Source organism: Nerophis ophidion, linkage group LG23 (assembly GCF_033978795.1).
Source record: "Nerophis ophidion isolate RoL-2023_Sa linkage group LG23, RoL_Noph_v1.0, whole genome shotgun sequence".
Taxonomy (NCBI): Eukaryota; Metazoa; Chordata; class Actinopteri; order Syngnathiformes; family Syngnathidae; genus Nerophis; species Nerophis ophidion.
In genome coordinates, this window is record NC_084633.1 from 41,676,501 (window position 1) to 41,702,304 (window position 25,804).

Consider the following 25,804-nt stretch of genomic DNA (forward strand, 5'->3'; position numbering starts at 1 on the left):
TCCCAAGTTGATTGGGAGTGTCTAACTGCTCTGTGGAAGCCAGAAATCCTAATGCACACTAGGGGATCAAATACTTTTTTCCCTCAATGAAATACAAATCAATTAAAATATATTCCTTAAAGTTATTTTCTGGATTTTCTTTTTGATATTCTATCTCACCATGTTTAAATACATCTACCATTAAAAGTATAGAATGATCATGTCTTTATTAGTGGGCAAACCAACAAAATCAGCAAGGGATCAAATACTTTTTACTCTCACTATATATATATATATATATATATATATATATATATAGTGTATATGTAAGTTTTTATTTAATTTATTTCTGCTTGAATTTCTTTTGTTTTATCGTTGTTGGGATAGGTTGATTGGCAACACTAAATGGTGAATGTGAGTGTGAATGTCGTCTGTCTATCTGTGTTGGCCCTGCGATGAGGTGGCGACTTGTCCAGGGTGTACGCTGCCTTCCGCCCGATTGTAGTTGGGATTGGCTCCAGCGCCCCCTGCCACCCTGAAGGGAATAAACGGTAGAAAATGGATGGATGGATCATTGTATGTTTTTCCTTCTGTGATATGGATTCCCCTGGGTCTTGAAATAAAATGACTATTATTATCGTTATTATTATTATAACTCCATGGCACCATCACTCTAAGAATGTGGAGTGAGTGAATGAATGAATGTGTTCCCAGTTCTCGCTGTAAAGCTCTACAGCACTGGTCTCCTCCCCAACCCGGAGATGGCTTTCCACCCTTTTCCGGGTGAGAACCATGGACTCGGACTTGGAGGTGCTGATTCTCGGCTGCGAACTGATCCAGTGAGAGCTGAAGATCCCGGCCAGATGAAGCCACCAGGACCACATCATCTGCAAAAAGCAGAGACCTAATCCTGCAGCCACCAAACCAGATCCCCTCAACGCCCTGACGGCGCCCAAAAATTCTGTCCATAAAAGTTATGAACAGAATCAGTGACAAATACATTCTGGTTCCAAACACCAGTGTCTTGATTGTACCAAGTTAGTCACTTTTTGTCTTAATGACAAAGTGATCTTAAGGCATTTGTTGTGCTTTTTGTCTTCTCATTCGACTATCATACATTTTCCACTTAAGACTAATTGAAACAAAAAGAGAACTCAAATGTTTTCTCTCTGACCGATGGTGTACCACATCACGTTTGTCAATTGCTCCACAGCTAACTACACGGACTGCACAAGGAATAGCCTGCCTGACTGCATGGAACCAAATAAGACATTTATATGACTCACAATGGGAAAAAAGGGCCCTTGATCTGTTGGTGATGTGCAGTTTGTCTACCATACCTTCTTTAACCTCTGTTGTCTTTCAGGCAAAATATTGTCCCAGGCTAGACATCATTTACTACCTCCTCTTCTCCTCAGTGACCATTCTAACTTTCACATACATTATTAATACTAACTATCTTTAATGATGGTCCATTGCGATTGTCAAAAAATAGGTAAAGAATTCATGGCTAATATGGGTGTCCAGTCTTTTGTCAACAGCACATGTGTACAGTGTGTTGGATCAATGTTAATATATATTTGAAGACATCTACATCTCTGAAAAATTAAATACGTGCTATAATATATTACCAAAGTCTTTGCCAAAAGTTTCACAATCTCCTGCAGAACCTCAAAGACCCATGAGCTAAATCATCCCAACTTTGAAGTCATATTGTGCCAGACAAGAATAGAGAGTGGGATCAGGATGCGTATGCAGAGGATGGTAAGTGGCATAATATCATCAATACAAGGAAGCACCAACAAGCCCTTCATGATATTATTAAGGAGCAAATGTCCCTTTGGGACAGAGGACCCTATTGAATTTCTAGCGTTTTATTCTTTATTATTATTCCGCAGCTTTGAGCTGTTTTTTGACCCCCTTAACATGCTTCAAAACTCACCAAATTTGACACACACATCAGGACTGGCGAACATTGAGATTTAAAAAAAAAACCTAACCCCAAAACTCAAAATTGCGCTCTAGCGCCCCCTTGGAAGAAAACACAGACAAAACTGCCTGTAACGTCCAGTGGGAATGTCGTAGCGAAATGAAACAAAAACCTCTATGTAGGTCTCACTTAGACCTAGATTTTATACACTGACATCCTTCAACAAAAATCGACAGGAAGTTTGCAATTCACCTTTGCTTCTTTGAGCTGTAATTTGACCCCCTTAACATTCTTCAAAACTCACCAAACTGGACACACACATCAGGACTGGCGAAAATTGCCATCTAATCAAAAAACCTAAACCCGAAACTCAAAATTGCGCTCTAGCGCCCCCTAGGAATTAAACACAGACAAAACTGCCTATAACTTTCAGTAGGAATGTCGTAGAGACATGAAACAAAAACCTCTATGTAGGTCTCACTTAGACCTACATTTTATCCCCAGCAAAAATCAACAGGAAGTTTGCAATTTCCCCTGCATATTGTAAAAACAACCGTCCCAACATTTTACAACTAATTGTAAACTTATAGGTGCTGACCATCAGGGCCGAGTTGCGACGAGAGAGTGTGTCGATGTTAAGATATTACGCCGACTTGGTAAGTCTATCTGTTTGCTAATAGTAGCTACTAGCCGTACCCATGTATTTTCAATGGGCGGTTAGCATCGGGTTTTAATCCCGTTTCCTCCTATGTTTCTGCTCCAATTCAATTTCTTTCAATCAATCAATCAATGTTTATTTATATAGCCCTAAATCACAAATGTCTCAAAGGACTGTACAAACCATTACGACTATGACATCCTCGGAAGAACCCACATAAGGACAAGGAAAACTCACACCCAGTGGGCAGGGAGAATTCACACCCAGTGGGACACCAGTGACAATGCTGCCTATGAGAAACCTTGGAGAGAACCTCAAATGTGGGCAAACCCCCCTCTAGGGGACCGAAAGCAATGGATGTCGAGCGGGTCTAACATGATACTGTGAAAGTTCAATCCATTTGTATGTCGAGTCTTTATTTTGGGTACTTAAATATGGTGCCTAACTGTTGTTGTGTTTTAAGGCCATCTGCACTTTTTATGCACCGAGTTGGTAGGTCCATCTGTTTGCTAATAATAGCTACTAGCCGTACCCATGTATTTTCATTCTAACTTATATGTCAGCAGACACGTTATAGAACATAAATACTACAACATTTATGATACAAAGTAGTGTATAGTTCTAACTTATATCTGTCAGTAGACACGTTATGGAAGGTAAAAACTACAACATTTATAATAAAAAGTAGTGTATAGTTCTAACTTATATCTTTCAGTAAGACACGTTATGGAAGGTACAAACTACAATATAATACAAAGTAGTGTGTTGTTCTAACTTATATCTGGGAAGCCCAGACTTCCCTCTCCTCAGCCACTTCCATATATTTTTCTTTTTAAGATCGAGACGGAAGAATACTACAAATGCCTCATCTTCACATGAAAATAAAGCGTGTTCTTTCCTCTGGGGAATAAAAAGGAACAAGACTGCAGTGAGTGGACATTAAGAACCAGATCTTTATTAAATATAAATTTAAAATGACCTTTTGAAGTCACAACAGAGAACTATGATGGATGTAAAGTAAATCACAACTGAAGGCGTTAGAGATATAAGCTCACTGATAAATACATGCAGCCTTTAATCAAAGCCTTTTTCCATGTGTCCACATGCACGGAATGGTGGCCATTTGCCCATCATTACAGGTTGAAGGATGTCATTTTGATGATGAAAAAAGTACTATATTAGCTGTTTGACTTCAATTGCCCAACCATGATAATAAAGCCAATTCACAATAAATAAAGAAAAGATGAGACTATATTACGCTACAACTGTGATGGCGATGGTAAGTTAGTGCTATTTCTCCCACACCTTGGACTGTGCTTCCTTACCTTCCACACACCCAGCACACATTCTTCCAGCCAGTCAAATGAAGTGTTCAGACAGGGCTGCCATTAAAAATCAACATGCCTGTTTCGCCTTTAAAAAAAGAAAGAATGTTCTGTCTTTTTGTTTCTTAAACATTATTAGGAGCACTGAATAGTTGTAAGCTTCAGCTAATCAATTTCAGGGACAAATATAAAGGTGGGCGGAGAGAGGAAGATGCAGTGTTACACTCTCCGGGTTGACACAGTAAGATAATGACCATTTTGAACATTGCGACACAACATGGCAGCGAGGAGGGAAAAGGAGGGGGTTGAGTAGTGTGTCACAACCTGATCACAAGTCAAGCAGCTTTCAGTCAAAAGAGATGAGCTGCGCCTCCACACTGCCAGCCACCACCTGAAGGGGTTGCTGCTGCTGCTGCTGCTGCTGCTGCTGCTGCTGCGGTGGTGGTGGTGGTGGCGGTGGTGGTGCAGGCTGCTGAGGTCCACCAGAGGGAGCCACCTGGGAGCGACAAGACCAGAGAGTACCATTTGAATGATCACGCAAAATTGACTTTTTAATGATGTTCTAACAGTAAAATGCGTCCCGAGATGCTGTTTCTAAGCACTTAAAGGGGAACATTATCAGCAGACCTATGTAAGTGTCAATATATACCTTGATGGTGCAGAAAAAAGACCATATATTTTTTTAAACGATTTCCGAACTGTAAATGGGTGAATTTTGGCGAAATAAACGCCTTTCTATTTATCACTCTCGGAACAATGACGTCAGAACGTGACGTCATCTAGGTAGTCAATCGGCCATTTTCTCAAACACATTATACACATCAAGTCAAATCAGCTCTGTTATTTTACATTTTTTTCGACTCTTTTCCATACCTTGGAGACATCATGCCTCGTCAGTGTGTTGTCGGAGGGTGGGACGGATTCAAGTTGATTTACGTAGAATGTGCATAAAAGCACAGCATGCTAATCGATGCTAACATGCTATTTAACAGCGATGCTAAGGCAGACATGGCACAGAGATGTATGGATAACCTGCAGATGCATTTATAAATAAATGATAAATGGGTTGTACTTGTATAGCGCTTTTCTACCTTCAAGGTACTCAAAGCGCTTTGACACTACTTCCACATTCACCCATTCACACACACATTCACACACTGATGGAGGGAGCTGCCATGCAAGGCGCTAACCAGCACCCATCAGGAGCAAGGGTGAAGTGTCTTGCTCAGGACATTCCAACGATAAAGTCAAAGAAACCACAAAGGTGAGTTTTGTTGATGTTGTTGACTTATGTGCTAATCAGACGTATTTGGTCGCGGCGTGACTGCCAGCTAATCGATGCTAACATGCTATTTAGGCTAGCTGTATGTACATTTGAAACTATATTTACATCCAGTGTTTCTTTCCACCCACATTTAATGCCAACAAATACTTACCAATCGACGGATTTAAGTTGATCCAGTGTCACAAGATGCGAAACCTCCGATCGTTGGGCTGCACATTTTACCGGCGATGCTAACGCAGACATTGCCGAGTAGCGTCAATAGCTATTCGCTCAATAGCTTCAGTTTCTTCTTCAATTTCGTTTTCGCTATCTGCCTCCATACTCCAACCATCTGTTTCAATAAATGCGTAATCTGTTGAATCGCTTAAGCCGCTGAAATCTGAGTCTGAATCCGAGCTAATGTCGCTATATCTTGCTGTGGCAACCGCCACGTTGTTTGTATTGGGATCGCTATGTGACGTCACAGGAAAATGGAGAGTGTCTTCGCAGTTAGCGAAAATAAGGCATTTTAAAGCTTTTTGTAGGGATATTCCGGGACGGGTAAAATTTTGAAAAAAAACTTCAAAAAATAAAATAAGCCACTGGGAACTGATTTTTATTGGTTTTAACCCTTTTGAAATTGTGATAATGTTCCCCTTTAATGCATGATCTGCCACACTTCTTTGCTCCACTTTACAGAGAAGAAACGCTCACTTTTTACTGTCAAAGTTTTCATGAGGTGATGAAAGAAAACCCATCTTTCTCAAAGACATGCTAAAACAGGGGTCACCAACCTTTTTGAAAGCAAGAGCTACTTCTTGGGTACTGATTAATGCCAAGGGCTACCAGTTTGATACACACTTAAATAAATTGCCAGAAATAGCCAATTTGCTTAATTTACCTTAAACTCTGTTATTATTAATAATTAATTATACCTATCTTTGTGGAAACACTGATCATCTTAATGATTTCTCACAATAAATATATATATATATATATAGAAACAGATAAATATTTTTATAAATATATTTCGACTCTTTAAAATTCAAAATTCAACCACAAAAAAAAGAGAAAAAATAGCTAATTCGAATCTTTTGGAAAAAATAAAAAAAATAATTCATGTAACATCGTTAGTAATTTTTCGTGATTAAGATTTATTTTAGAATTTTGATGACATGTTTTAAATAGGTTAAAATCCAAACTGCACTTTGTTACAATATATAACAAATTGGACCAAGCTTTATTTCTAACAAAGACAAATAATTTTTTGGAATTTTAATCACAATAAGTTTGAAGAAATATTTCACAAATATTCTTCGTCGAAAAAAACAGAAGCTAAAATGAAGAATTAAATTAAAATTTGTTTATTATTCTTTACAATAAAAAAAATGAGTTTACTTGAACATTGATTTAAATTGTCAGGAAAGAAGAGGAAGGAATTTAAAAGGTAAAAAGTTTAAAAATCCTAAAATCATTTTTAAGGTTGTATTTTTTCTCTAAAATTGTCTTTCTGAAAGTTATAAGAAGCAAAGTAAAAAAACTAAATGAATTTATTTAAACAAGTGAAGACCAAGTCTTTAAAATATTTTCTTGGATTTTCAAATTCTATTTGAGTTTTGTCTCTCTTAGGATTAAAAATGTCCAGCAAAGCGAGACCAGCTTGCTAGTAAATAAATACAATTTAAAAAATAGAGGCAGCTCACTGGTAAGTGCTGCTATTTGAGCTATTTTTAGAACAGGCCAGCGGGCGACTCATCTGGTCCTTATGGGCGACCTGGTGCCTGCGTGCACCGTGTTGGTGACTCCTATGCTAGATGAAGCAGCCCTATGTATAGTCCACCATTTCACAGACAACAGCTAGATTCAAAACAAAAGCTTCACTACACAAGTTGCCATCTATCCAGTGTCATCTACAGACATGGAAGTTTGAGCAGTTGTTTAAGACAGTAGTACAACCTAGCAGGATGATGCTATTACCATGTGACCATGTACATGTTATAAGGGTACGCAGCATGGAGCGTTACTGCCTACTGGCGCTGACGAGAGGCGGGGCGGCCATATTGGAGTGGTGATCCGCTCCACTCAGTGCATTTCATTAGTCAGGAGCAATGAACTGTCATTCATCTTACCTGTCATTCATCTTACCTCACTCATACGTGTAATTATGATGAAGGACACATGTTTTATTATTCATAGTTTGCTTAACAGTAAAATAATATTCTTATATTCTATAAATGACCAGACATCTAAAATCAAAACTGGGAATATAATCCCAGAGAAAAGAAAAAAACAGTCAGCTATTTTTAAATTAAAAAAACAATATGATTAGGTTATATATACATGCGTGTATCCTACATAAACAACATTAAATATCTCTATATCTTAGGGACCTATAGACTGTATCTCTGTTGATGAGTTCAATCTATCTTGATACTTTGTATTGATATTTTGTATTACATTCTTCACTTAAATGATCATGTTTACAGTGATTGTTTTATATGATTTTTTATGTACGTCGCTTTGGATAAAAGCCCACACATTTCACGAAGGTGGGCTACACAAAATTGGGTTGGAAAAGCTGGACTAAATTTAGACTTGTGTAATACTGTATAGATTGTCTAGTTAGCTAACATATATTAGCCTCACCTTACACAATCTGGACTGTGTTCCTAACTTTTACTCCTGTGGGCTTTTACAATCTTTGTCTTCATCATTTATTTCAACTATTATGTTATTCAAGTATGACATTTTTAAATGTAATTAATTTCATTGACAAGCAATTCTATACAGGTCATACTCTTGTTTGCTAGCAGCTATGATGTCAGTACTATTGAAGATCTTTGCTACTTCTCAACTCTGTGCTAGTATTCTTTTCACAAAATACAACCAATAGTACGTTCATGTCTAATCTTACTTGTGCAAAGTAATCCCCCGATTCCTATTTTCAACAGTCTGCTCATTTGAGCAGGAAAATGCTGAACAGCATCTTTGTTTTCTACCTGTCAACTGTCACTTTAGCATCTTAGTTTTCTACCTGTCAACTGTCACTTTAGCATCTTAGTTTTCTACCTGTCAACTGTCACTTTAGCATCTTTGTTTTTCTACCTGTCAACTGTCACTTTAGCATCTTTGTTTTGTACCTGTCAACTGCCACTTTAGCATCTTAGTTTTCTACCTGTCAACTGTCAGTTCAGCATCTTTGTTTTCTACCTGTCAACTGTCAGTTTAGCATCTTTGTTTTCTACCTGTCAACTGTCAGTTTAGCATCTTTGTTTTCTACCTGTCAACAGTCAGTTTAGCATCTTTGTTTTCTACCTGTCAACTGTCAGTTTAGCATCTTTGTTTTCTACCTGTCAACTGTCACTTTAGCATCTTAGTTTTCTACCTGTCAACTGTCACTTTAGCATCTTAAGTTTTCTACCTGTCAACTGTCACTTTAGCATCTTTGTTTTCTACCTGTCAACTGTCAGTTTAGCATATTTGTTTTCTACCTGTCAACTGTCACTTTAGCATCTTAGTTTTCTACCTGTCAACTGTCAGTTCAGCATCTTTGTTTTCTACCTGTCAACTGTCAGTTTAGCATCTTTGTTTTCTACCTGTCAACTGTCAGTTTAGCATCTTTGTTTTCTACCTGTCAACAGTCAGTTTAGCATCTTTGTTTTCTACCTGTCAACTGTCAGTTTAGCATCTTTGTTTTCTACCTGTCAACTGTCACTTTAGCATCTTAGTTTTCTACCTGTCAACTGTCACTTTAGCATCTTAAGTTTTCTACCTGTCAACTGTCACTTTAGCATCTTTGTTTTCTACCTGTCAACTGTCAGTTTAGCATATTTGTTTTCTACCTGTCAACTGTCACTTTAGCATCTTAGTTTTCTACCTGTCAACTGTCAGTTCAGCATCTTTGTTTTCTACCTGTCAACTGTCAGTTTAGCATATTTGTTTTCTACCTGTCAACTGTCACTTTAGCATCTTTGTTTTCTACCTGTCAACTGTCAGTTTAGCATCTTTGTTTTCTACCTGTCAACTGTCAGTTTAGCATCTTAGTTTTCTACCTGTCAACTGTCAGGTTAGAATCTTAGTTTTCTACCCGTCAACTGTCAGTTTAGCATCTTAGTTTTCTACCTGTCAAGTGTCAGTTTAGCATCTTTGTTTTCTACCTGTCAACTGTCAGTTTAGCATCTTTGTTTTCTACCTGTCAACTATCAGTTTAGCATCTTTGTTTTCTACCTGTCAACTGTCAGTTTAGCATCTTTGTTTTCTACCTGTCAACTGTCAGTTTAGCATCTTTGTTTTCTACCTGTCAACTGTCAGTTTAGCATCTTTGTTTTCTACCTGTCAACTGTCAGTTTAGCATCTTTGTTTTCTACCTGTCAACTGTCAGTTTAGCATCTTAGTTTTCTACCTGTCAACTGTCAGGTTAGAATCTTAGTTTTCTACCTGTCAACTATCAGTTTAGCATCTTTGTTTTCTACCTGTCAACTGTCAGTTTAGCATCTTTGTTTTCTACCTGTCAACTGTCAGTTTAGCATCTTTGTTTTCTACCTGTCAACTGTCAGTTTAGCATCTTAGTTTTCTACCTGTCAAGTGTCAGTTTAGCATCTTTGTTTTCTACCTGTCAACTGTCAGTTTAGCATCTTTGTTTTCTACCTGTCAACTGTCAGTTTAGCATCTTAGTTTTCTACCTGTCAACTGTCAGGTTAGAATCTTAGTTTTCTACCTGTCAACTGTCAGTTTAGCATCTTAGTTTTCTACCTGTCAACTGTCAGTTTAGCATCTTTGTTTTCTACCTGTCAAGTGTCAGTTTAGCATCTTTGTTTTCTACCTGTCAACTGTCAGTTTAGCATCTTTATTTTCTACCTGTCAACTATCAGTTTAGCATCTTTGTTTTCTACCTGTCAACTATCAGTTTAGCATCTTAGTTTTCTACCTGTCAACTGTCAGTTTAGCATCTTTGTTTTCTACCTGTCAACTATCAGTTTAGCATCTTTGTTTTCTACCTGTCAACTGTCAGTTTAGCATCTTTGTTTTCTACCTGTCAACTGTCAGTTTAGCATCTTAGTTTTCTACCTGTCAACTGTCAGGTTAGAATCTTAGTTTTCTACCTGTCAACCGTCAGTTTAGCATCTTAGTTTTCTACCTGTCAACCGTCAGTTTAGCATCTTTGTTTTCTACCTGTCAACTGTCAGTTTAGCATCTTTGTTTTCTACCTGTCAACTGTATGTTTAGCATCTTTGTTTTTTTACCTGTCAACAGTCAGTTTAGCATCTTAGTTTTCTACCTGTCAACTGTCAGTTTAGCATCTTATTTTGTACCTGTCAACTGTCAGTCTAGCATCTTTGTTTTCTACCTGTCAACTGTCACTTTAGCATCTTTGTTTTCTACCTGTCAACTGTCAGTTTAGCATCTTTGTTTTCTACCTGTCAACCGTCAGTTTAGCATCTTTGTTTTCTACCTGTCAACTGTCACTTTAGCATCTTTGTTTTTACCTGTCAACCGTCACTTTAGCAGCTTTGTTTTCTACCTGTCAAGTGTCAGTTTAGCATCTTTGTTTTCTACCTGTCAACTGTCAGTTTAGCATCTTTGTTTTCTACCTGTCAACAGTCAGTTTAGAATCTTAGTTTTCTACCTGTCAACTGTCAGTTTAGCATCTTATTTTGTACCTGTCAACTGTCAGTCTAGCATCTTTGTTTTCTACCTGTCAACTGTCAGTTTAGCATCTTTGTTTTCTACCTGTCAACTGTCAGTTTAGCATCTTATTTTGTACCTGTCAACTGTCAGTCTAGCATCTTTGTTTTCTACCTGTCAACTGTCAGTTTATCATCTTTATTTTCTACCTGTCAACTATCAGTTTAGCATCTTTGTTTTCTACCTGTCAACTGTCACTTTAGCATCTTTGTTTTCTACCTGTCAATTGTCACTTTAGCATCTTTGTTTTCTACCTGTCAACTGTCACTTTAGCATCTTTGTTTTCTACCTGTCAACTGTTAGTTTAGCATCTTATTTTGTACCTGTCAACTGTCAGTCTAGCATCTTTGTTTTCTACCTGTCAACTGTCAGTTTAGCATCTTAGTTTTCTACCTGTCAAGTGTCAGTTTAGGATCTTTGTTTTCTACCTGTCAACTGTCAGTTTAGCATCTTTGTTTTCTACCTGTCAACTGTCACTTTAGCATCTTTGTTTTCTACCTGTCAACTGTCACTTTAGCATTTTTGTTTTCTACCTGTCAACTGTCAGTTTAGCATCTTTGTTTTCTACCTGTCAACTGTCACTTTAGCATCTTTGTTTTCTACCTGTCAAATGACACTTTAGCATCTTTGTTTTCTACCTGTCAATTGTCACTTTAGCCTCTTTGTTTCCTACCTGTCAACTGTCACTTTAGCATCTTTGTTTTCTACCTGTCAACTGTCAGTTTAGCATCTTAGTTTTCTACCTGTCAACTGTCAGGTTAGAATCTTAGTTTTCTACCTGTCAACTGTCAGTTTAGCATCTTAGTTTTCTACCTGTCAACTGTCAGTTTAGCATCTTTGTTTTCTACCTGTCAACTGTCAGTTTAGCATCTTTGTTTTCTACCTGTCAACTGTATGTTTAGCATCTTTGTTTTTTACCTGTCAACAGTCAGTTTAGCATCTTAGTTTTCTACCTGTCAACTGTCAGTTTAGCACCTTATTTTGTACCTGTCAACTGTCAGTCTAGCATCTTTGTTTTCTACCTGTCAACTGTCAGTTTAGCATCTTTGTTTTCTACCTGTCAACAGTCAGTTTAGCATCTTTGTTTTCTACCTGTCAACTGTCAGTTTAGCATCTTTGTTTTGTACCTGTCAACTGTCAGTCTAGCATCTTTGTTTTCTACCTGTCAACTGTCAGTTTAGCATCTTTGTTTTCTACCTGTCAACAGTCAGTTTAGCATCTTTGTTTTCTACCTGTCAACAGTCAGTTTAGCATCTTAGTTTTCTACCTGTCAACTGTCACTTTAGCATCTTTGTTTTCTACCGGTCAACTGTCAGTTTAGCATCTTTGTTTTCTACCTGTCAACTGTCAGTTTAGGCTGCTCATCACCACTTCAAGATGGCGGCCCAATTTCTCACGTCACAGCAGCTAAAGCTGCGTCTACTTCTAAGATGTCTATGCATGTAACTGTAAGCTATGTGAGCTACAGTGCTAACCTATCTATGCTGGTGTTGCTAAAATTTGGGTCTTTCCGTAGCACTTCCTCATGTTATGTTATTGTGTGTGATGCTTATTAAAACCACTTAACTCACTTAGTTCCAGCATTTAGCAATACACTATTCCAGCATTTAGCAATACACTATTGGGTGACCACCAAGGCACATTGGAAAGTGTTTATAATAGTACAATATGAAAAAAAGCTGTCAAGTTGTATGACTGACCTGGTGATACATGGGCTGCTGAGCAGACATGTACGACTGTTGTTGGGCCATGTTGGGGTCCTGCCCCGGCAGTGCCGCGATCATATTCTGCATGCTGTACGGCTGGTAGCCCATGTAGCTCATACCGTTAGTGGGGCCGGCCTGGGACATGGGGGGCATGCTCTGGGCCTGCGATGCCACATTCTGTGTGGCAAGGAGGACCACCATTAGTGCGATGACGCATCTGCATGTGCTGAGAAGAAAGTCTACTGAGGACCCCACCTGGTAGCCTTGTGTAGGAGTGGGCTGGTAGTTGGAGTAAGCCGGTGTACTAGTGGTAGGCGGGGCTTGACCAGGGGGAGGGGCGGGTTGTCCATTGGCGCCAGCAGGTGGATACATGTATGCATTAACCATGTTGGGATCTGTAGAAGCAGACGATGATTAACGTACTGTTTTTCAACCATTTTTGAGCCGAGGCACATTTTTTTAATTGAAATAATGAAAAAATGAAACTCAGTAGCCGATATTGACAGTAAAAAGTGGTTGTGAAAATTGTTGGATATGACTTTAAAGCATAAGCAAGCATGCATGACTATAGCTCTTGTCTCAAAGTAGGTGTACTGTCACCACCTGTCACATCACACCCTGACTTATTTTTTACTTTTTTGCTATTTTCCTGTGTGTAGACTTTTACTTCTAGTCTGGCGCTCCCATTTTGGTGGCTTTTCCTGTTTTGTTGGTGTTTTCCTGTAGAAGTTTCATGTCTTCCTTAAACGCTATTCACCCCATCTACTTTGTTTTAGCAATCAAGAATATTTCAGTTGTTTTTATCCTTCTTTGTGGGGACATTGTTGATTGTCATGTCATGTTCGGATGTACTTTGTGGACACCATCTTTGCTCCACAGTAAGTCTTTGCTGTCATCCAGCATTCTGTTTTTGTTTTCTTTGTAGCCAGTTCAGTTTTAGTTTTCTTAATAATAATAATAATAATATTTCATAATATATTTTATTTGTAAAAAAACACTTTACGTTGAGCAAAAAACCTCAAAGTGCCACAGTGTAAAAAAATAGTAATAATAATAATAATAATAATAATAAAAAGGTAATAAAAATAAATATAAAACTAGAAACAGCCCAATAGCTAGAACCAGCATGCAAGTCTATAAAAATGCTTTTTTTAAAAGATGGGTTTTTAAGCCTTTTTTAAAAGCATCCACAGTCTGAGGTGCCATCAGGTGGTCAGGGAGAGCGTTCCACAGACTGGGAGCAGCAGAGGAGAAAGCCCGGTGTCCCATAGTTTGTAGCTATGTCAGTGGAGGTTGGAGGAGGTTAGGCTGTTTGGAGCAGAGGTGTGGTATGGAGGATTTGGGGGTTAGCAGTTTTTTGAGGTAGAGGGTGGCATTTCCATGGAGGGACTGGTGAGTTAGGATCCTCGCAGCATTATTCTGTATGTACTGCAGCTTCTGAATGTTCTTGCTGGGGATCCCGACCAGAAGTGTGTTGCAGTAGTCGAGCCTGGAGGAGACAAACTTCTGCATAGCTTTCCCTGAGTTTCAATGCCTTTTTTTAGGGGCACTCACCTTTTGTTTATTTTTGGTTTAAGCATTAGATACAACAAAAAACCCTTGTTGTCTCACACAGCGTGTTACCGACATTTACAAAGCAATCAACTACAGGCTGCCACCTACTGATTTGGAAGAGTATTACAGAGTTATGCTGCCGAGCTCTAGACAGCACCGACACACAACAACAGCACATAATTTGCCGATTATAATTACTGGTTTGCTAAAAATATTTTTAACCCAAATAGGTGAAATGACATGACTCCCACAGCACACCAGACTGTACCTCATGGCACACTAGTGGTTGAAAAACACTGGATTAAGGAAACATTAACAAGCTGTGGCCTGAGGTACCTGTGGCAGCAGTGGGCATGGCCTGATACTGTGGTGGTGCAGTCTGGCCGGGCTGGTTCATATAGATGTTGTGCATAGGTGAACCCTCCACCGAGCCAGCTGGACTAAAGGTGCCCGGGTAGCTGGGTGGAGCCCCAGGCTGGTACACCACCCCTCCTGCTACGTTCGGTGGCAGTGACATCTGTGTGACACAAAAGTGGATTTCATAGCCATGTGGTGAGGGACTTGAACGGTGTGCATGCGTACCTGCGCGTAGGGCAGAGAGAAAGCAGGCATCTGAGCTCTCATCTGGATGGTGTGCTTCTGCTGCTCCAGACGCATCTGCCGTTCCTTTTCTTGCTCCTGCAAGCGCTGAATAGCCAGCTGCCTTTGCATCTCCAGGTATTCCTAGGGCACACAAATACAAGACATCCAAGCATGGTAACAGACTGCCAACAGGTGACCTATTTAAGGAGCCGTAAATACCTGCTTCTTCTGTCTCATGATTTCCAGTTTCTGTGCCAGCTGGATCTGCCTTTGCCTCTCTGCCTCCTCTGCGGCACGACGCAGTTTCTCTCTGTGCTCATCCCGGAGGGCATTGAGGGCGGCCCGGGCGTCGCGCACTTGAGCCAGCTTGTCCTGCAGCCCTTCGTAATACACTGCGGACCCCAAGGAATGTTTCAGACTAGGCCTGGACCGATAACACATTTTGCCCGACAATATATTCATCTACAAATTATTGCCGATCAATGATAATATTGGCAATAGTATTTGAGCCCAAATTGCCCGCTGATGTAATAATACATAATAATGTGTTGTATGCAGGGATGTAACGCTATGAACATCTCACGGTACAATATTAATACAGTATTAAGGCCACAGTACAATATTAATGTCGTATATGTCTGAAAAAAAAATGCCGTAGAGTGTAAAATTAAGTGGCAGGAATGTTTAGGACAAACAAACTTACTTTAATTGAACACAAACGAAATGCTAAGATGTTCAGATCATATTTATTACTACAAGCATGTATTTTTAAGTGCAGGAACATCCACTGTTTTACTCTAAAGGCTTAGTGTCCACATGCATGGACAGCATCTTTTAGCTATTATTTCCAAAATGGTGTGCACTACTGAATTGGGGTCTTATGGCCGCTTATGTGGACACTTATACTGCCATCTGGTGGTGTCAGAAGAGTATAACATACAATGGAATGTGGGAAAAAAAAAAGTTGAAAAATAAGAATTAGCATGTCACTAAACATGAAGTACACGTTAGTGTATTTATGGACTAAGTACTTCATATCAAGAGATGATTCTTAGTTTTTATTCTAATTAGGGTCCAATAAGCCCAAATAGCAAACAGAAATAAAAAAGCATGTAAACAAACAGCTTGGGCCTTAAGAGGTTAAGCAAATACTAAAAAATAACTTACAGTGACAATTAGGGGTGTAACGGTACGTGTATTTGTATTGAACCGTTTTGGTACAGGGGTTTCGGTTCGGTACGAGGGTGTATCGAACGAGTTTGTAATCTAAAGTCTTAACAAGCTGCTCTGCTTTCTGCCTCTGTCTGAGCAGTGAGCACCCAGCATTGTCCCGCCCACACAACCATCTGATTGGTTACATACAAAGCCAATCAGCAGTGCGTATTCAGAACGCATGTTGTCTATGCTTCAGGGTCGAGTATTTAGCAGGTGACCAGCTGACATCGTACACTCCCCAAATTATAAAAAAAACACTTCCCAGTCACAACTGTTACAAACATCACTATGAGCCCGTTGACCTTCTAGAAACTTAAACTGCAGCTCAGCTCGCTTGCAGTTCTGGCTTGAGGTTAAGGCTAATTAGCTTTTAGCGTTACGTTAGCTCATTTTGCTGTGTGTGTGTCTGTTATTTCACATTAACTAACATAAAGTCAAAGGATGAATAGTCTCTCCTATTATTTAAGCATTAGTTACATTAATCATTAGTAATGTAGCAGGCTAGTTTTGAATGGCAGGGTGCCTGCTATCACATGTTGATACAAATATAACATTTACATAATAAAAATCAACTACAGGCTTCCCAAATGCTGTGGTAAAAATTAAGCATGATGAGTTGACTTGAAACTGTTTAATGTTGCACTTTTTATATGTAGAAGAAAGGTTTTGTCATTTTATTTAATCAAAGCAACAACTTGAGGCAGTTTAATGTGGATTAACGTGGGTACAATTATTATAGTGTTCCCAATGTTAAAAGGATAAAGCCATTGTTGACACATTTGGTAAATAAATAACCAAAAAACTTATATTTTGTTGTTTTCTTACCGTACCGAAAATGAACCGAACCGTGACCTCTAAACCGAGGTACGTACCGAACCGAAATTGTTGTGTACCGTTACACCCCTTGTGACAATGCAAACATACAGTGTAAAACAATTTTCACCAAAGTGCCCTTCAACTTTTACTTAGAGAAGCAGTGTCCTCCACAGTGAACAGTCTGGAATATGCTGTTTCTTAGAAAAGTTACCAACATAACTTTTAATAATGTAAATACCTCACAAACTAATGTTTGGCTTTGCTGGCTTTAAATATATTTTCAGGGTGACATTTTATGGAGGTGGGGACTTGTCCGGAATGTCCTTCTGCCTGAGCGCAGCTGCTTAGGCTCCAGCCCCCCGTGACATTGAAAGAGGGAAGCAGTAAAAAATGGTATGGATGAATTGCCGATTTTATCAAGTAGATTTTCAGTTTCCTCCTATTTGGCGCGGTGTGTGGCGCAACGTGACCAGCTGGCTCTGTGTCGCCTTGGAAACGCTTGAGACAAAAGTGGCACACTTGACTTTGCAAAACGCAGGCTTTCTTACTGCTGCCAAAGAGGTTATGTTTTCGCCAAGGTTTGTTTGTTAGCAACATAATTCAAACAGTTACGGATCCATCTTAATGAAATTTTCAGGAAATGTCTCATCTACTACAAAAACATTTCACTTCCTGCTAATGGTGTCGTTCCATGCGCACCGCCTTGCGCAGAGGATTCTGGGAGATGTAGTTTAATTTCACTGCCGGCCAACGCTAAAGCACCACAAAAACCATGCTAAGTTTTTGTTCAGTATTATTGTGAAGACTTTGAAATTGCAATATCGCGGTATCAATAATACCATTACACCCCTAAACTATAAGTTATGTAAAATAAAGTATTCTCTTTTAAATGCAATAAACTTGGATTTCTCGTGTATTTTAACTTTGTAATTGGAATGTAAACTTTTACTCCAAGTTAAATAAAACAAATATTAATAAAATATACTTACTTAGCAAAATGTTGCACTTGAAAAAGAATCACAACCATAAGTGTTCCGTCTCTGTTAAGGAGGAGGTGGAGGACACAACGAAAATAATAAATAAAATGGCTAAATAAAAGTTATTGTGACCAAAATTATTATGGTTGTCATTATTATTGCAATATTGTTTAATGTGCTCAAAAAGTACCAAAACCTTTTATTGAGGTTGTATTTTTTTTTATCACTAAAATAAATAGCAACACAATATACTTTCTTGGCAGAGGAAAAATCAAATATTGCTCTGGCTTCATAAAAACCACATTATTTGTATTTGTGTGTTTAAATATGTTTACCTTCTTCCAGTTTAATTTGTAAACGTTTAAGATTATTTTTAAACAATTGCTAATCGGGTGGTCTGTTCAGTTCACTTCCTGCTTATGTGACATCACACAAGTTCACTTCCTGTATCTTTCAATAAGACACTGTGGAGTTTATATCAATTACTTTGTGCCAAGACAGCGCAGCCTTTGTTCAATGTGAACACTGTACCTTACTGGTTTATACCGTAATATGTTTATAAAAGTTCAGACTTGGGTATGTTTGTTAATGGGGAAAAATATGTTTGTCTGTCAGTTTCGTGTTTGCACTGCAGCTAGCAAACAAGCTACAGCTAGTCCTTCCATGAGTTTATGGAAGCGCAGTTGTCAATCATGCCTTTTTGATCACTTTAATTTAATGGGGTCATTATCACCGTTGATGAGCATGTAGTAAAAACGCCCGCAGCTGTTGCAAAGAGTAACTGCTCCACCTCTTGCAGCCTGTCACAACAATTATCGACGCTGGGAAAGTTACTGACTTAACCTTCCTTTATCGCTCGGTGAACTGACTTATTGAATGTTGACTTAGGCCTCTTTGAGACATACATGGGGGGGTGAATCCTCTTTGGAAACAAACAAAGACTCACGTCGCTTCTCGTCCAGCTGGTTGAGTATGTCCAGCAGCTGCGGGTGCATGTTGTTGATGGACTGAAAGAGGGAGAGGACGGCGCTGTCGTTGGTGATGCTGCGCCCGCGCATGTGGTTGCTCTTCATGCGGTTGAGGAAGGTGGTGACTGCGTTTTGCAGAGCCTTAAGGAACTGCTCGTGGTTTTCCTCGGATTCCCCGTTCTGGTACTGTTGCTGGAGGACGACACGTGGGGATACATTATGACCTCTGGGGTACTATGTGAGCATTAACGTATTTCCTTGAATTGCCGCCGGGTATATAGTATGCGCCTGCCTAGAATTAATGCCGGGTCAAACTCGTTTCGCAAATTAATTAGCGCGTGCTTAGCATTACCGCCGGCTCAGAATTAACGCCGGGTCAAACTCGTTTCGCAAAATATTATTTTTATTAGCGCGTCTAGAATTTCCGCCGGGTCAAACTCGTCACGTCACGAGTGACACTTCACCTGTCATCATTTTCAAAATGGAGGAGGCTGATTTCAATCATTTGAAATCGCATAAAGGGAAGAAGATTAAGAGCTATTCAGAAGGATTTAAGGTCCAAGCTATTGAATATGCTAAAAAGAACAGTAAGCAGCTATTTTTTATTAATATACCGTAGCTGCGTGTGTCAAATATGAGTCATTAAATGACTCCTGCGTCCTGGTGGTAGAGGGCGCTAGTGATTCTTCTTGCGACTACTCGGCTGCAGAAGAAGTGACAACAACCAGCAAGAGTGAGCAGCGATCGTTTATTTTTTCCTTTCGCTTGCACTTTTAACATGGAGGATTACATATGTAAAATAAAACAGTTTTCTAAACTGGACTTTCAATGGAAGCAGGAGGTAATAAAGGAAGATCTCCATCGAGACAGAGAGACTTTTAAAACTGAAGAAAGATAAGGAAGACTTCTATAAACAAGTTATGGATGCTTTTGATCAGAAGGAGCTGCGCATGGACTTCATTTATAAGTAAAGGTAAGACCATAATAAAGTTTTTTTTAATAAATGTGCTTTTCTTGATGGTATCTTTACATCACACTCAATTTTATAAGCACAGGCCTAAATTTACCGCATGCCTTTGGTAAGCGACGGAGTGAGAACAGGTTTTAAAATAATTAGCGCATGCTTGCCTTTACCGCATGCCTTTGGTAAACGCTGGATTGAGAAGAGATTTTAAATTAATTAGCGCCCCGGCGGCAATTCAAGGAAATACGGTAATATCTTGGTAGAGCCGTCCTCACAACATGATATATATATTTTCATACCTCCACTATACTGACTGGCTGCACAGGCACACAAGTTTCTGCAGGCTGACTGATGGATGACAGGGGCTCAGCCAATGGCACAGGAGCAGGGGCTGAGGGGGTGGGACTTTTGCGAGCTTCTTCCTGCTTCTTCTCCCAATATGTTCTATTGAGGTAACGTGCCAGCTGGAGCACAACAAAAAAAAATCATAAATTGATGTCGAATGTGACAACAAGAGCTGTTGAAGATGGGATCCTTCACCTCAGGGTCAACATCTTCCGCTGAAGGAGCCGAGGAGTTCTAAAAAAAAGTGATAGGGAGAAAAGTCAGTCAACAGGCAAGTGGTCACGGGGTGCAAAGAAGTGGGGTGAGGTAGCTCTTACAACAGGGGATGTGTAGAAGGTGCTGACTGGGGGTGCGGAAGAAGTAATGGGGGTGGGGTCAGCTTTGGGATACACGGTGTACAAGTTCTTCTGTTTCTGCAAACGCACACCTCGCTTTAGAAGAGGCTTATTTTCTGTAAAAATGAAAAATAAGTGTGCAGCCATGCATCCTCACCATTCGCTCTTTCTCCTCCGCCTCGCTTTGGGAGAGGGCGATGGCCAGCTGGAGCTCTTCCTCCTCTTGCAGCGCAGCCTCATCTCTCTTTGGGGGCATCTGGGGGGCATGCAGAGACAGAAAAAGGACACATTCTAATAAATCACACCAAATTATGGATACAGTACATCCTATCGCAGGCTGCCCATTTTGATGCCTGCGAGCCTCAACTTTAAAGAATTACTTGCGACTGCTGTGACAGCGGGCTGGTCAGATACTCAGGGGGCAGCTCGGCAGAGCTGGTGGGTGGAGCTTTGCCCTCAGCTTTCCTAAGTGGAGGAGAGAGGGTGGGGTGGCTGATAAAGAGGGGGATTGGGTGGAGAAACAAACTTGTAAATAAGAGCATTCACATTGACATTTTGTTCCGTACGCAATCAAGGGTTGGAATTGGGGGTTCAATCCCCTAAATGATTCCCGAGCATGGCCACCACTGCTGCTCACTGCTCCCCTCACCTCCCAGGGGGTGGAACAAGGGGATGGGTCAAATGCAGAGGGTAATTTCACCACACTGAGTGTGTGTGTGTGACTATCAGTGGTATTTTAACTTTAATTTAATCTGATGAGAGTCAATACAAGCAGCAGTGTGTGTTTCTAATATTTTTGCTGGTTTATTAGGCTTATAATATTTTTCGGACTATAAGTCGCAGTTTTTTTCATAGTTTGGCCAGGGGTGCGACTTATGTGTGAACTTATTAACACATTACCGTAAAATATCAAATAATATTATTTATCTCATTCGCGTAAGAGACTAGACGTATAAGATTTCATGGGATTTATGGATTAGGAGTGAGAGATAGTTTGGTAAAGGTATAGCATGTTCTATATGTTATAGTTATTTGAATGACTCTTACCATAATATGTTAGGTTAACATAGCAGTTGCTTATTTATGCCTCATATAACGTACACTTATTCAGCCTGTTGTTCACTATTTTTCATTTATTTGAAATTGCCTTTCAAATGTCTATTCTTGCTGTTGGCTTTTATCAAATAAATTTCCCCCCCAAAAATGTGACTTACACTCCAGTGCGACTTATATGTTTTTTTCCTTCTTTATTATGCATTTTCAGCAGGTGCGACTTATACTCCGAAAAATACGATAATTTTTCTGCACATTCATTTCCGTTTCCGTAGCAGTCTACGTCTGACTTCTAGCAACAACCCCTTCCGGATACAAAACGCTTGTGTGTGTTTTACAAAATTCAATAGAAAAATAGTTCCTCAGTGTTTTCTCCTACAATAAAGTCACTACAGCTAAGTTATTATACAGGTTACAGGACATAAATTAAGTATTGCTGAGGGTTTTTGAATGCATTTTTAAAGTTATTTAGTGGTAGAATTGATTGCGCCCATTAGCTGCATTGCTACCCAAGTGAAAAAACAACAACTTTTATCTGCCTGTCTCACATAATGATTGTGAACAATAGACACAATTCCAAAAAAGGTGCAGTTCCTTTTAAACTAGCCTAGTGACTTTTGAGAGAATATTGCCGAGTTACATTGTGATGACCTTTTGTCTGGTGTACCTTCCTTATTTGTGATTTTATTAAGAGGATTATGACATTCTACCAATGTCTTATTTTATGCGTAGTAGCGGCACCTAAAGTGAATGTGACAGTGCACGCGCGTCATCATTGCGACAATTCGCTGGATGAAAAAAAAAATGCTGATCTCTGTATAATTTGTCCAGAATCTTAACAGTCCTCCTGGACTGACCCAATTAGGAACCGGCACTCAGCATACATCCCAACTATTGTTAAATGTAGATTAAAATCATTAATAGGACTCCTTGAATGTATGGAAGCACCATAAAAGTACAACTGCCCTACATAGTGAAAAAGTTGGTCATTTACAGCAGTTTTGACTCATGTTGTAAACTCAAGTGGTATTATAGAACACACAACATTAGGCTGACACAGAGGACAAAAAACAGAGTTAAATATAACATGTTTAGACTTATAAAAGCAGAATTACTTGCACTTAAGTTCAGTCAACTATTGTTGTGGCAAGTGAGTGTATTCTTAACATTGGATACATCTACAATGAACATAAACCATCATGAGAAAGCTGAGGTGTAAAATCACCACTGCACACTCACTTGTTTAGCAGCTCAAAGCAAGGCTCACAGACGCGGACCTCCTTCTCTATTCCAAACTTGGGAATGGTGGAACACTTAGACGAACACTTGCCGCAGAAAATTTGCCCGCAGGCTCGACAGTGGTGCTAAAAGAAAGCGAATGCAAATCCAGGTCAAGCTGTGCTCGTGGGTCATAACCCACCACTGCTCGGTGTGACTGAAAGAAGTGTTGCAATGTTTACAATGTCCCACTTCAGGTAAGCCCCGCCTACCTTTCTCGTCATAACTCCAAATTGAACTCTGCACCGGTGACATTCCTCTGCATCAACCCAGTCTGGGGCCTGAATGGGTACGAATGTGTTCTTTTTATAGACACTGAGGTCCTGGCAGTCATGCCATCAAACTATAAATACTGCCACAGAGGAAATCAGGCAATGCAAGAAAAATGTTACTTACACGCTCGGCTGCAAACATGGCATCACTCTCCTTGAACTCAGGAAACACATGACCTAGAAAAGACAAACAAATCATCATAAAACCTTTCATCAGCTCTACTGGCAAATGTAAAGTTGAAAGCCCTATGATGAAATTGTTAGGTACTGCAAATAGAGCCTCGCTTGCCAATGTTAATGCATTATATTGCTCAGATTGCACTAGGCTGCCAGGCTGCCAGACTGCTTCCCTATGTCACAGTCAACTTCTGCTTCTGTTTGTCATCACTGGTACTCCTCTCCCTTCTCACACAGATATTTCACAAAATGTGCATGTTTTGAAATATAATTTCACTGAAATTACCTCCGCTTAACTCTACAGGTGCTGGTCATATTATAAGAATATCATGAAAAAGTTGATTTATTTCATTAATTCCATTTAGAAAGTCAAACTTGTAGAATGTATACATTCATTCCAAACAGACTGATACATTTCAAGTGTTTTTTGCCAAAAAGGAGATGATTATAGCTGACAACCAAAGAAAACCCTAAATTCAACATCTCAGAAAATTAGAATATGGTGAAAAGGTCAGATATTCAAGACACCTGGTGCCACACTCTAATTAGATAACTAACTCAAAACACCTGGAAAAGCCTTTAAATGGTCTCTCGTTTTGATTCTGTATGACACACAATCATGGGGAAGACTGCTGACTTGACAACTGTCCAAAAGATGACCATTGATACTTTAAAGAAGGAGGGCAAGACACAAAAGGTAATTGCCAAAGAGGTTGGATGTTCCCAGAGCTCTGTGTCCAAGCACATTAATAGAGAGGCGAAAGGAAGACAAAGATGTGGTAGAAAAAAGTGTACAAGCAAGAGGGATAACCGCGCCCTGGAGAGGATTGTCAAACAAAGCCGATTAAAAAATGTGGGGGAGATCCACAGAGAGTGGACTGCAGCTGGAGTCAGTGCTTCAAGAACCACCACGCACCTACGTATGCAAGATATGGGCTTCAGCTGTCGCATTCCTTGTGTAAAGCCACTCTTGAATAAGAGACAACGTCAAAAGCGTCTCGCCTGGGCTCAAGACAAAAAGGACTGGACTGCTGCTGAGTGGTTCAAAGTTATGTTTTCAGATGAAAGTAAATTTTATGTCTCCTTTGGAAATCAAGGTCCCAGAGTCTGGAGGAAGACAGGAGAGGCACAGAATCCACGTTGCCTGAAGTCCAGTGTCAAATTTCCACAATGGGTAATGGTCTGGGGTGCCATGTCATCTGCTGGTGTTGGTCCACTGTGTTTCCTGAGGTCTAGGATCAATGCAGCAGTCTACCAGGAAGTTTTAGAAGACTTTATGCTGCCTGCCGCGGACCAATTTTATGGAGGTGAAGTTTTCATTTCCCAACATGACTTGGCACCTGCACACAGTGCCAAATCTACCAGTACCTGGTTTAAGGACCATGGTATCCCTGTTCTTCATTGGCCTGCAAACTCACCTGACCTTAACCCCATAGAAAAGCTATGGGGTATTGTGAAGCGGAAGATGCCAGATGCCAGACCCAACAATGCTGAAGAGCTGAAGGCCACTATTAAAGCAAGCTGGGCTCTCATAACACCTGAGGAGTGCAACAGACTGGTGGACTCCATGCCACGCCGTATTGCTGCAGCAATTCAGGCAAAAGGAGCTGCAACTAAGTATTGATTGCCGTACATGCTGAAACTTTCCATGTTCATACTTTTCAGTTGGCCCACATTTCTAAAAAATATTTTTTGGTACTAGTCGTAACTAATATTCTAATTTTCTGAGATATAGAATTTGGGATTTTCAGTAATTGTCAGTACTAATCATCAAAATTTAAAGAAATAAACATTTCAAATATATCACTATGTGTGTAATGAATTGATATAATATGTAAGTTTCACGTTCAGAATATAATTACTGAAATAAACTTTTTCATGATATTCTAATAATATGAACAGCACCTGTATATCGTACAATTTTAAAAGGATACTACCCAAGGCTGCAGCTGTGTTTTATTTTAAAAACCATGTAATCTCTCTATTAATTTGTTTGGTTCATAGAATAATCAAGTAAAACAGACCTTACAGCCTCCAGACATTTAGAAAAAATTGTTGAAACAAACAGATTTTCTGATGACCTTTCTTCTTATAAATGCATGTAACATTCAAATTGCACTTTTAATATGAGATCATTACTATATATTAGTTGGGTAGCCTAAAGCCAGCCACTTGATCAGGGGTCGGCAACCCGCGGCTCTAGAGCCGCATATGCGGCTCTATAGCACCGCCCTAGTGGCTCTCTGGGGGGTTTTCAAAAATGTATGAAAAATGGAAAAAGATAAGTGGAAAAAAAAACTAAAAATTTTTTGCTTTAATGTAGTTTCTGTAGGAGGACAAACATGACACAAAGCTCCCTAATTGTTATAAAGCACACTGTTTATATTAAACATGCTTTACTGATTCGAGTATTTGGCGAGCGCCATTTTGTCCTACTCATTTTGGCGGTCCTTGAACTCACCGTAGTTTGTTTACATGTATAACTTTCTCCGACTTTCAAAGACGTGTTTTATGCCACTTCTTTTTCCGTCTCATTTTGTCCACCAAACTTTTAACGTTGTGCATGAATGCAAAAAGGTGAGTTTTGTTGATGTTATTGACTTGTGTGGAGTGCTAATCAGACATAGTTGGTCAGTGCATGACTGCAAGCTAATCGATTCTAAGATGCTATTTAGGCTAGCTGTATGTACATATTGCATCATTATGCCTCATTTGTAGCTA

At 39.5% G+C, this 25,804-nt stretch overlaps 1 protein-coding gene across 5 annotated transcripts in view; it reads right to left on the reverse strand.

The window, feature by feature from the left end:
* Positions 1–3,500: 3,500 nt before the first annotated feature.
* The window catches only part of hgs (hepatocyte growth factor-regulated tyrosine kinase substrate), a 33,442-nt gene continuing 11,138 nt past the window's right edge, over positions 3,501–25,804 (reverse strand). For 2 of the 5 annotated variants that reach the window (XM_061884652.1, XM_061884651.1), the window contains exons 6-20: positions 23,031–23,083; positions 22,847–22,915; positions 22,596–22,720; positions 20,683–20,795; positions 20,461–20,567; positions 20,286–20,381; positions 20,164–20,202; positions 19,923–20,087; positions 18,638–18,851; positions 14,903–15,075; positions 14,684–14,824; positions 14,438–14,618; positions 12,803–12,942; positions 12,542–12,724; positions 3,501–4,388 (exon numbers count right to left, since the gene is read on the reverse strand). In XM_061884652.1, the coding sequence (XP_061740636.1) occupies positions 4,239–4,388; positions 12,542–12,724; positions 12,803–12,942; positions 14,438–14,618; positions 14,684–14,824; positions 14,903–15,075; positions 18,638–18,851; positions 19,923–20,087; positions 20,164–20,202; positions 20,286–20,381; positions 20,461–20,567; positions 20,683–20,795; positions 22,596–22,720; positions 22,847–22,915; positions 23,031–23,083 (1,949 nt within the window). In that variant the 3' untranslated portion in view covers positions 3,501–4,238. The remainder of the gene's footprint in view (positions 4,389–12,541; positions 12,725–12,802; positions 12,943–14,437; positions 14,619–14,683; positions 14,825–14,902; positions 15,076–18,637; positions 18,852–19,922; positions 20,088–20,163; positions 20,203–20,285; positions 20,382–20,460; positions 20,568–20,682; positions 20,796–22,595; positions 22,721–22,846; positions 22,916–23,030; positions 23,084–25,804) is intronic. The other 3 variants (XM_061884655.1, XM_061884654.1, XM_061884653.1) reach the window with 3 other exon arrangements.